Here is a 13,037-nt window from a genome sequence, read left to right as displayed (position 1 = left end):
ACAGTGGATAGCATAGACTTGTAAAATTGTAATCCCCCCATGTCAGCAGTTCCTGGGGGTTGTGGACAACATGCTACCACTCTAGTTCTTGTGGCTGATGCAAACCATTGGTGGGGCAGAAGAGCAGGGGTTAGTATGGAAGGTCCTTCGCTTGGCTTCCACATTTTACGAACAGAGAGACTCCATGCCATCCCGAATGCCCCGACTTCATTTTGATGGGGCAGGAGTTCCCACCAGTGGTATTGTTAGACAGTTTCCAGGAGGCCTCGAGGACGTCCTTGAATCATTTCCTATGTCATCCTGGTAACCCATTGCTGTGACAGAGCTTGGAGTAGAGTATTAATTTCAGGACTCTGGTGACAAGCTGCGAAGCACTAAATGTGTCACAATCACTTGTAAATTACTTTACCAGAAATCTAGTGCACAGCTAGCAGAGCTACTGCCTCACACCTCCATCTTGACTTCTAATGTTGTCTATATGACACAAAGAGATAAAGACCTTCCCTAACCAGAAGCCGTGGATGAGCAGGGAGGTCAGACTCCTGCTGAAGGCTCGCGATGCCGCTTTCAGATCTGGCAATGCTGAGGGTTACAGCTCATCCAGGGCCAATCTGAAAAAGGGAATTAGGAATGCCAAACTCAATCACAAACGGCGGATTGAGGAGCTTTTCCAAAACAACTCCGACCCCAGGCGCATGTGGCAAGGAATCAAATCCATTGCTGATTACCAGAAAGTTAACACCCCCCCCAGACAACGCCTCCCTTCCGGACGAGCTAAACCATTTCTATGCTCGCTTTGACCGGGACAACAAAACTCCAGCCACCAAAGTTGCTCCACCCCCGAATGAACAACCCCTCAGTCTCTCCACCTCTGCTGTACAAGATGCACTGAGCAAGGTGAATGAGAACAAAGCTGCCGGCCCCGATGGCATCCCCGGGCGGGTGCTCAGGGCATGTGCTGGACAACTATCCCCAGTCCTCACTGACATTTTCAATCTGTCACTGGCCCAGGGTGTCGTCCCCACTAGCCTCAAGACATCAACCATCGTGCCAGTGCCCAAACAAGCAGCCACAGAGAGTCTCAATGATTTCCGCCCAGTGGCACTCACCCCTGTCATTGCTAAGTGCTTTGAGCGGCTGATCTTGGCTCACCTCAAAGCCTGCCTCCCCCCCACACTGGACCCCCAACAGGTCTACAGAGGACGCCATATCGGCGGCCCTACACTCTGCCCTGACCCACCTGGACAGCAATAACACCTACATCAGGATGCTGTTCATTGATTTCAGCTCCGCCTTTAACACTGTCATCCCCGCCAGCTTGATCACCAAACTCAGCGGACTTGGCATCTCCACCTTCCTCTGCAATTGGACACTGGATTTCCTCACCAACAGACCGCAGTCTGTTAGGGTCAACAACCTCACCTCCTCCACTATAACACTGAACACCGGCGTGCCTCAGGGCTGTGTGCTCAGCCCTCTTCTCTACTCCCTCTTCACCCATGACTGCATCCCTAAGAATGGCTCCAACGCCATCATTAAGTTTGCCTACGACACCACGGTGGTAGGACTGATCAGTGACAACGACGAGTCAGCCTACAGGGATGAGGTCCAGCACCTGACAACCTGGTGTGCCAACAATAACCTCGTCCTCAACTCCAAGAAGACGAAGGAAATTATTGTTGACTTCAGGAAGATCAGAGGGGGCAGACATACCCCCATCCATATAAACGGGACTGAGGTGGAGCGCGTCTCCAACTACAAATTCCTCGGGGTACACATCTCGGAGGATCTGTCCTGGTCCCTCAACACCTCCAAGCTGATCAAAAAGGCGCAGCAGCGCCTTTACTTCCTGAGGAGGCTCAAGAAAGCTCACCTGTCCCCCCAGATCCTGACCAACTTTTACCGCTGTACCATCGAAAGCATCCTGACCACCTGCTTCACGGTATGGTACAGCAGTTGCACCGTAGCGGACAGGAAGGCACTACAACGGGTGGTGAAAACCGCGCAGTACATCATCGGTGCCCCGCTCCCTGCCATGGATGCCCTCCACCGAAAACGGTGTCTGAGACGGGCCGGGAAGATCATTAAAGACCCCTCCCACCCCAACCATGGACTGTTTGCCCTCCTCCCATCAGGGAGGCGGTACAGGAGCCTCAGGTCTCCTACCAGTAGGATGAGGAACAGCTTCTACAATAATACCATCACATTGCTGAACTCGGAGTCCCGCCGATAGCCTTTTCCAGTCTCTCTGTCCACATTGTTCGATTATTGTTTGATTATTCTGTATTTTTATTTTTATTTCTATATTGCACTATACTACGGACTGACGCTAAACTGCATTTCGTTGTACCCATACTCGTATTTGTGCAATGACATTAAAGTTGAATTGAATTGAAAAAAAAAAAAATGGAGCTAATACATGTGCCCTGTGCTGGCATTCTGTATACTTCCCTTTTGATTACATTTTCAAAGCATTAAAATCTTTTGTCTCAGTCAAGATAACATTGCCTGATTAAAACATGAAGCAAGACAACCGTGTAAAATGGAATTGTTTGACTTCTTTCCCTCAGGAGTCGGGTATGGGATGATGGTCGTGTCCTCCTACATTGGAATCTACTACAATGTGGTCATTTGCATCTCCTTCTACTACTTCTTCGCCTCCATGACTTCAGTTCTACCGTGGACATACTGCAATAATAACTGGAACACCGAGGATTGCAGCAGCATGCTGAACCCCAACCGAACTACCGACTTCACTGAGCTATCGCAAAACATCTCGATGTTGCTGAACCAAACTGCAAAGAGGACCAGTCCTAGTGAGGAGTACTGGAAGTAAGAGCAGCCTTCCCATTTAATAGTGATGCACTGTTATGGACACTAACACCATGTTGAATTACTGTTTGTCTCTTCATATTCTGTTTTCTCCTAAATGCAATTCATCAAACGCCATCTGTACAGTTTGTCATTACCTCACTAGAGGGAGAACAAGGAGGGAAGAGACAGAGACTAAGACTTTTGCCTCCATCACAGTGAGGAGGTGCTTGGTGAACTCACTGTGGTGGTGTTAACTTGTTTTTATTGTATGTTTTGTTATTTATTATTACTGTGTATGACTGCAGGCAGGGAGAGGGGTGAGGAGAGGGGGATGGAGAGGGGGAGGAGAGAGGGGTGGGGGGTACGGGAGGAGAGAGGGATGTGGAGGGGGGGAGGGATGGGGGAGGAGGGGATGGGGTAGGGGAGGGAGGGGGAAGAGTGTGGAGGGACGGGAGAGGGGTGGGGGGGAGAGAGGGGAGGGAGGGGTAGGGGGGAGAGGTGGGAAGGGGGACAGAGGGGTAGGGGGCGGAGGGAGAGAAGGAAGGGGGGGGTGGGGTAGAGAGGGAAGGGGGGGTGTGGGGTAGAGAGGGATGGGGGTGGGAGGAGGCGGGGGAGGAGAGGAAGATGGGAGGAGGAGGAGGAGAGAGGGGTGGGGGAGGGGGAGAGAGAGAGGGGAGAGGGGGAGAGAGGTGTTGGGGAGGTGGGAGATGGGGTACCTCCATGAGGTACCACCTCCAGTTTAAATTCCATTTGGAATATTTTGGAGGACCAAGAAACCAAGAACCAACCAAGAGTCAACAATACATAGAAAGCCAACTGTGGAAGCCTCTATTTTAGAGAGGGAATCTTTTGAACGACAAGTGTGACCACGAGGAAGCTACACCTCATATTCCGATGGATTTCCAAGGGTCCTGAAGAGATTTTCATTCATTTCATTCATGGTGATCTCTATAGCTCTATATATTATATATTCCGAGGATCCACCGTCATTGAGTGTAATTAAATAGGTCTCTTGACAGGAATTGTGGTGGAGGGTGGGTATGGAGGCAATGCACGCATTGGGAGGTTTTGCTGTCCCCCATTTTAAATTATATTCTTTCCACTCAGAAGGAAAAAAAATCCCTCTTGAATATTCAGGGATCCAGGGCACACGTCCAACCAGGACCCTGTATCTGCCAGTCGTTAGCAAACTCTTCTGAGATCGTTAAGATCTAAACCGTTAATTTAAGCAACATCTTGCAATCGGCCGCAAGGTTGAGGTAGGGGATATGGTGAAGAAGCAGCAGAATATCAAGCAGAATGACAGAAGGCTAACCACATGCCGACGTTCACCTATCCATCCCTGAGCCCAAATTTGCCCTCGTGTTGTCCACATTTGAGTCAAGATCAATCCTGGCTGATCTTTTTCCTCCCTTCATGGACTTGGGGAATTGGGTCTAACAATAATATCTTTGCAATTCGCCTCTTTTAATCAAAAAGTTCCTCCAGCACATTGTGGTTTGCTCCAGAGATGAGAATATGGTTTGACAGCAGGTCTGGAGTAACTTCTCTGCCCTCTTTTGTGATGTGCAAACCATGCACACCCGTTACCAAGTCCGATGACAGCAATTAAATTGACTGCAGATCATGACAGGTAACCACAAAGTTGTGTTCTACTGCACATTGTAAACTCCACTATTTATGCTGTGCGCCTTAATTAATGGTGAATGAGTTAGTCTTTCCCACCACCCTTCCCCCCCACTTCCCCGCCCCCCATGCTAAGCTACCATGCATATTTTTATCCATGAAATAATAAGTAAATGTGCCTCCTCAATGACTAGAAAATGTCTGAAAAGCATTGAGACAAGGAATAACAACACTGAAATAATTCTAACCTGAAAGAACAATTGGAAAGGGATCTGCAGCCGATACGTTATACAGAATAATGTTTCAAAGTCAATGTTAATTCAAAGCACAAGAAAATGAAATGTTTCTACTGGATTGCTGCTATAAATACATAGCTTTCCGTCAGCAGCAGGAAGAAATAGAAGGTACTTTTATTGGGCTTTGTTTCCTCCACTAGAACGGAGGAAGCTATTGTCCAACTGATGCATTTCTCTGCCATTATTAATTCAACTCCATAAGCCTGGATTGGTTTTAACAACAGTCTGATTCGATTAGATATTGTGTATTGATATCCATTCTGAAATCAGTGTCAGAATACAAGGCTTCAGAGATTTTTTATTATCATAAATTTATGGACCAAAATACCGATTAAATAATCATACTACAAATTGTAAAGTATTTGGATATAAAGGTGCATGTTGATAACTATGAAATTAATATTCATAATTTAGAAACTTGGGAACAATCTGCCTTTGATTACCAGTTCTTGATACCTGCTATCAGTTACTTTAGACTTCCTACCTTTCAAAGTCAATGCAGGAAGTCAGTGGAATGAATAGCTGATATGCTTAGCATTATATATTGCGAGCACTTAAGGATGAATTCCAAACCTTCACAGCATTGGCAATACACATCCTGTCTTCTTGATTTCTGAAAAATCCATCCTGAACTCATCTGTCAAGGAGCAACTTGGACAATGGGTTGTTCATAAGGTCATAAAGTCATGTGATAATAGTAGAATTAGGTCACTTGGCCCGTCTGGTCTACTCCATCATTCAATCATGGCTGATCTATCTCTCCCTCCTAACCCAATTCTCCTGCCTTCTCCCTATAACATCTGACACCTGTACTAATGAAGAATCTGGGATTGTCCACTGGGATATGATAGCATATAGAGAGTTCTTCCAAGCTTCAAACTTTTTTGCATGGAACCTTGGAACCCCATCACCATCATTTCTCAGAATAAGCAGTTTCCATCATATTTTGACTACTGGAGACACAAGGAACTGCAGATAGAAACATAGAAATTAGGTGCAGGAGTAGGCCATTCAGCCCTTCGAGCCTGCACCGCCATTCAATATGATCATGGCTGATCATCTAACTCAGCATCCCGTACCTGCCTTCTCTCCATACCCTCTGATCCCCTTAGCCACAAGGGCAACATCTAACTCCCTCTTAAATATAGCCAATGAACTGGCCTCAACTACCCTCTGTGGCAGAGAGTCCCAGAGATTCACCACTCTCTGTGTGAAAAATGAGATGATGAAATCTTGAGAGCAAACACTAAGTGCAGGTGAACTCAGTGGGCATGCAGAATCTGTGGAGGGAATGGACAATGGTTTGGGTTGGGACCCTCCTACAGACTGACAGCAGTAGGGGGACAAAGCTGGAAAGGAGAGGTAGGGGCAGAGCAAAGCCTGGCAAGTTCTAGGTGGATGCAGTTGAGGGGGTGTTGGGGGGACTCCGGGGGCAGGGCCACCGCATTGTGGCCGGGGAGCGAAGTAACTTGGGTGGCTGCGGGCAGCTGCTGGGACCGGACAGCAGAACTGGCTGCCACTTCTGCTGGCCCGCTCACCTCTGACAGTGCTCTCCGACTGAACATCTCTCACCTGCTGATCGCCAGCCTCGCTCATGTCAGCCACTTCCCACAAACCCTTAAATTCCGACTGCCGTCGGGAGCAGGACATGGCCTCACTTGCTGCGCTGGGTGACACTGCATGGTATTCGCTGCCCGATCCGTGTCTTTCAATGTAAAGCGGGTCAGTGGGCGACGGATAACAGGACAGCGGGCGGTGGAGCTTACTCTCGTGTCAGCGCGAGTAACCTCAATTGGTCCCTTGATCATGCTGACACAGGATTTAAGGATTTGCAGGAAGCAGCTGAGCATGAGCGAGGTGAGAAATGTTCAGACGGAGAGCGCTGCCAGAGGTGAGCGTGCCGGCATAAGGCACTGAGGTGGCAGCCGGTTCCACTGTCCGGTCCCGAGCTACTTCCCTCCCCGGCCACAATACAGTGGCTCCGCGCCTGGAGCGTCGCTGCAGCGGTGAGTGAGTGAGTGAGTTTCTGGCATGATCCCCGACCCCCTCCTTCTCAACGCTCCTGCTCTCCCCGCCACTTTAACCCTGGTCAGTCTCCCTACACGCTGTGAAAGGAACTCTTCCCCCCCCCAGCGGTGCTGTCCTTTTACAGCCCCTTCCCACTTTACAGCCGCTCCCCATCAGCTGACAGCAATGAGGGATAGGCTTGGCTATCCCTCAGTACAGCAACATTGTTCTTGATGTTGCTTACTGAGGGATAGCCAAGTCTTTCTTTCTTGGTTAACAACCTAACCTTCGGCCTCCAGGACGCAGGTAGATTTTCGTGCCTTATTTTTGGGTAAAAAATAGCGTCTTCATTGCCGGGAAATATGGTATTTAAAAACATATAAACATACCTAAAAGATACTCATTTAATAATCTGAGACGTCTGTTTAATATAATGTACTCGCATAAAGTAGAGGAAGAAGATATATCAATTATTTCTTTGGATGCAGAGAAAGCATTTGATCAGGTAGAGTGGCAATATTTATATAAAGTACTACAAAAATTTAACATGGGAGAGAATTTTATAACATGGGTAAAATTATTATATGATAAACCGATGGCAAGAATTTTAACTAATAACATGTTATCTCAAAAATTTCATACCTTTATTAAATAAACTTAATACACAGATTAAATTTTGGAAAACACTTCCCTTATCATTATTAGGTAGAATAAATGCAATAAAAATGATCTTCCTACCACAATTACTATACCTATTTCAGTCTATACCGGTATATATACCAAAATATTTTTTTAAAAAATTAGACTCTAACATTACAAATTATATTTGGGACTATAAATCACATAGAATCACAAAAAAAACACTTATGTAAACCAAAAGAGGTCGGGGGACTTTCACTTCCGAATTTTATGTATTATTACTGGGCAGTGCATATTAAGAATATGATTTATTGGTTGGATAGTTCTACACAACAGACAGAATGGATAAAAATGGAGAAGGAGGATTGTCATCCTTGTAATATAGGAACGATCCTCTTTTCCCCCAAAAAACTGAATAACACAATATATAAGAAGAACCCAATTATATATGGTACAATAAGAATTTGGAAACAAATAAAATTATCTTTAAAATTAAGAAATCTATCACTGTTAATGCCAATTGCGAATAACCCTTTATTTAAACCATCTCTTATTGATAAGACATATAACCAATGGGAAAGTCTCGGAATTAGAAGGATCAGGGATATGTACGAAACAGAAAACCTACTATCATTCCAACAACTACAATTAAAATTTAAATTGAAAAACAATCAATATTTTAAATATCTTCAGATTTGCGACTTTGTGAAAAAATATATACAAGGATATCAAAAAGTAACTCCTGACTTATTGGAAGAAGCAATGAATATTGAAGCTGACTCACAAAAATTAATATCCTATTTATATAATAGTATTCTAAATATAGACCTACCATCGACAGAGGTACTTAGAGAAGAGTGGGAACGGGAATTAATGATAAAAATTACGAAGGTTAAATGGGAAAAATACCTGATATATATTCACAAATGTTAAAATAATGTAAGACATAATCTAATACAATTTAAAATTGTAAATAGATTATATTATTCAAAAACAAGATTGAACAAATTTTATCCAAATATATCCGCCACTTGTGATAAATGTCTAGCCCAAAAGGCAACTATAACACACTCCTTAGTTTCCTGCATAAAACTTTATAGATTTTGGAATGATATTTTTGAAATACTTACAAAATTATTCAAGACAAGAATGGAACCTAATACTGAAATGATTATATTTGGTGTAATGGAAGATGGGAATAAATTGAACACATCTCAAAATCTATTCCTTAATTATGGTTTAATAATAGCAAAAAAATTAATACTTAAATTTTGGAAGGGTACATCAATACCAACGCTTAAAATGTGGATTGCAAGTATGTTGGACACTGCTCATCTTGAGGAAATGCGATTCCTCCTAATGGATAAATCAGACCAATTCATAACGAGTTGGTCTCCATTCGTCGTTTTTTTGGAATCATATGGTGTAACACAATTGTAAAAAATAACTGTTTCAGGACTGGACGAGGGTTGGTCAAGACTATAAATAATGATCTCCTTTTCTTTTCACTATTTTCTCTCTCAACTTTCTTCATTTACTCGTTTTCTTTCTTCACACACTATATATTTCACATTTTTCTATCCTTTACTATCTAACCTCTTTTTCTTATTCTCATCTTTTCTCAATGTAACAAAAAAAAAAAAGAAGTTGTACATAAAATGTATTATGAAAATATATATTAGGCACTTTGGTGCCATATGACTGTGCTTACTTCTAATAAAATTAAAAAAAAAAAAAAAAAAAAAAAAAAAAAAAAAAAAAAAAACATATAGCTCAAAGAAATTTACTTACATTATTTGTACACAAACTCCATTCTTCTCTCTTTGTTTCTTAAGATACTCTTAAGATAATGGCAATCCATGTTTGAAAAACCCTCCAAGAAAATAGGCTGCTGCGCATGCGCAGTACACAGTCCACGGTGCAAAGACAGAAGTTCAGCTGCCTTCAGCTCCCCTTGTCACTGAAGCCTTGCAGCTGCGTCGATGGCACGTCAGCTGCACATACTTTTTCGCGTGTTACAAGTACTGCGGATGAAATGCACGGGAGAATTATGCCTACCTAAGAGATTGATCTCGTAGGTAGGCATAATTCTCCCGTGCCTTTACTATTTATATTTAATAATTACCATTTTATAATTTTAGTCAGGGTCGGCAGTGCCTACCTGCCTACCCTGAAGGCACGTGCCTGCCAAGCAGTATATGAATATGAGATATTTTGACCACTGTCAAGATGTACCTATGTGGCCAAACTACCCAATGGCCACTTTTTAAAATGTGTCTTTTTAATGATGCTGGTGAATATATATACTCACCATTAAGCCTATGTGGAATATAATTCTCTTTTGTGGTAGAAATTATGCCTCGGGTCTTCTCACATGAATTGTTGAAGAGATTTGCTCATTATAGCTAAAACTATATTTTAAGTGATAATAAAACTGTAAGTATTTGCTTCTTATGAATGAATGAATAAGTTTATTGGCCAAGTATTCACATACAAGGAATTTGCCTTGGTGCTCCGCCCACAAGTGACAACATGACATACAATGACAGTTAAGAATGATTTAAAACATTAAACATTAATAATAAAACATTATTGATTAAACATGCGAATTGAATAAAATACCAGAGCAAAAGAAGGCTACTTGGATATTTGACAGAATACTAGTTGTTTTGTTGATGCTGAGACCAACGTAAGCCAGACATACATCAAAACGTTAATGTGGAGGAAGTGAATGCAATATTTGGCCCCGATATTGATGCTGACTATTGCCATATTTGTTGACAGTTTTCATGTACTGAAGATCTCGGATGGCATTGGGAATTTTGGGGAAGTCCGTACACCTTTGCTGGGATGCCTTGCTGTATCGTGGCTTGTGGTCTTTCTGTGCCTCTTTAAAGGGGTCAAGTCTTCAGGAAAAGTAAGTACCATGTTATAATTGGCAAAAATTCAATTATGGATGCAATGTATGAATGGCCTGGAATTGGTGGGTAGAGCTAAGGACTAAAACATAGAATGTAGAACATAGAAAAGTACAGGCCCTTCAGCCCACCATGTCTGTACTGAACATGATGCCAAGATAAACTAATCTCATCTGCCTGAATTGAGCCATATCCCTCCATTCCCTGCCTATCCATGTGCCTATCCAAAGGTGTCTTAAATGCCTCCACCACTACCCTTGGCAGTGAGTTCCAGGCACCTACCACCCACTGTGAGAAAAAAGAAGGCGCCCCACACATTTTTGTCCCTCTCACCATAAAGAGCTTTGGAGGAAGGGCAGAGGTTTAATGTGCTCCTTTAAAAAGGAAGGACATTTGCCCAGGAGAGACTGAGACATACCAAGAGATTTCCCAGCTGGCCTCCTCCACTGGCCTCAGTTCCATCATGTTAAAGAGATTGTATGTAAAATCTTGGATAGACACAAAAAGCTGGAGTAACTGAGCGGGAGCAGCATCTCTGGAGAGAAGGAATGGGTGATGTTTCGGGTCAAGGCCCTTCTTCAGACTGAAAGTCACGGGAAAGGGAAACAAGAGATTTAGACAATGATGTGGAGAGATATAGAAAACCTTTGTTGAACTTGAATTTTCTGATTCTATATTTTTCTATTACTCTGCATTCTAAGTTAAGGAATCTGTTGGATAAGGTCATTAGATCATAAGTGAGGAGTAGAATTAGGGCATTCGGCCTATCAAGTCTACTCCACCATTCAATCATGGCTGTTCTATCTCTCCCTCCTGCAATTGGGATAGGGAGCAGTCACCAGCGATACTGATGCCTGCTGGTAATGACAAGGTGTGTTATTCTTGCAGGTGGTGTACTTCACAGCAACGTTTCCTTATGTTGTGCTGACTATTCTGTTTATCCGTGGGATCACGCTGGATGGAGCTGTAACTGGCATCACGTACTATCTCACTCCTCAATGGGACAAGATTTTGGAAGCAAAGGTGAGTCATTAATGCCTTGAGAGGTGATCAAAAAGGAACTCATTGAGGTACCATTATTGCTGATTTCCGCTATAACCAAGCTTCACTCTGTGAAACGAGTTGTTTTCAAATACAAAGTTCTTTGTACAGCTAAAATGTATTTTTGTTACTGCTAAAATACTAAAGACCATTTGTTACATTGTTTAAGAGAGAATCATAGCACAAGTGTTGATCGAAGCAATCGCTTGTCAATTTCATGACCTCCTACAATGTAACTAGCAGACTGTTCTTAAAGAGGCAGTGGTGTCTGGTTGCTGTGGGAAGATACCTCCACTTTACCTGAAATGCGTTATAAAGAGGTACGTAGTAACGTGGATAGACTGTAGCTGGATTGCTGCGACATATATCTAGCATGAATTTTATGGGTTACTAGACCAAGTGCAGACCCGTTGTGTCTGCTCCCCCAACGTTCCCGTTCCCGTTCCCTACCCGTAGCCCCCACAGGAGGCGTGTCCTCCAACTCAAGCCGTTCCCGAACGGAAGATTCCAGCACTCCCCTTGCCTCCCTCAACAGTGCTCTTTAAAAAAAATTCCAATTGCACTTGCCCTGCATGTTGCAATAGCAATTCGCCCTCCCCCTCCTGTGAGATGAAAAGTTCAGAGCGTTCCTGTGTCGTCACTGCTAGCCGAGCCATTGTGACGTCATCAGTTGAAGCTGGTTATTTTGAAATTTAATATATTTTGATTTTTTTTTTAAAACTTTAATCAGTGATATTCAGCCACATAAAATGGGCCACAATGAGTTTGTCAAGACCACACTGGATGTACAATTGGACATCAAATAAATCTGTGTCCACATTTTTGCTTCTTCCTTCCTGCCACTTTGGAAAATGAGCCAATTTAGACACTGTTACAAATTACTAAATGACCAACTACAAGCCACCACAAATAAGACGTTCATGAAATGCTGACCAGCGATCCCCGGAGAAAACCCACACGGTCAAGGACCCTAGTGTGTGTGTAGGATAGTGTTAAGATGCGGGGATCGCTGGTCGGTGTGGACTCGGTGGGCCAAAGGGCCTGTTTCCGTGCTCTATCTCTAAAATAAAATAAACTACTGTAAGTTCCAGCCTGTTATTATGGCAATGGCTGAAAAAGGGTCTCGACCCAAAACATCAACCATTGTTTCTCTCCAGAGATGCTGCCTGTCCCGCTGAGTTACTCCCACTTTTTGTGTCTATCTTCGGTTTAAACCAGCACCTGCAGTTCCTTCTTACACAATGGCACAACAATGCCGTGTAAAGTAGGTTGATGAAACCAGAAGGGATAAAACAAAGGAAAGTGAATAAAATTGGTCCTCCTCCACTGTGATTGTGAAGTAACATTGCCAGAGTACTAGTCTTTACCATTCATTCAAAACAGGTTGTGAGGAAAACGCAGGCAATCCCAATCCTCATAGTTACTTAATTTTTGGTTAAGCTTTATCTTTAACATTAAAACTGAAAAATGTTATTCATTCAAATTGCATTTTATTTCAGGTCTGGGGTGATGCTGCTTCCCAAATCTTCTACTCCCTGGGATGTGCTTGGGGTGGCCTGATTACCATGGCTTCTTATAACAAGTTCCACAATAACTGCTACAGGTTTGAAGCATTCTTAAAAAAAGTTTTTTTTCCCCCCTACTTTATATTCTTGACTTATTTCATAGAAGGCTTCTTGGTTTCTGGCAGTGTTTC

At 43.3% G+C, this 13,037-nt stretch overlaps 1 protein-coding gene across 2 annotated transcripts in view; it reads left to right on the top strand.

Annotated features, from left to right (window-relative positions):
- slc6a9 (solute carrier family 6 member 9) overlaps nt 1-13,037 on the top strand; it is a 236,417-nt gene that overhangs the window by 202,630 nt on the left and 20,750 nt on the right. For both annotated transcript variants that reach the window (XM_055641643.1, XM_055641644.1), the window contains 4 exons: nt 2,571-2,832; nt 10,167-10,299; nt 11,189-11,323; nt 12,841-12,944. In XM_055641643.1, coding sequence (XP_055497618.1) covers nt 2,571-2,832; nt 10,167-10,299; nt 11,189-11,323; nt 12,841-12,944 — 634 coding nt within the window. The remainder of the gene's footprint in view (nt 1-2,570; nt 2,833-10,166; nt 10,300-11,188; nt 11,324-12,840; nt 12,945-13,037) is intronic.

This window comes from Leucoraja erinacea, chromosome 10 (genome assembly GCF_028641065.1).
Source record: "Leucoraja erinacea ecotype New England chromosome 10, Leri_hhj_1, whole genome shotgun sequence".
Taxonomy (NCBI): domain Eukaryota; kingdom Metazoa; phylum Chordata; class Chondrichthyes; order Rajiformes; family Rajidae; genus Leucoraja; species Leucoraja erinaceus.
Note: the sequence above shows the minus strand (reverse complement) of the source record. Positions and strands in the feature narration are given on the sequence as shown.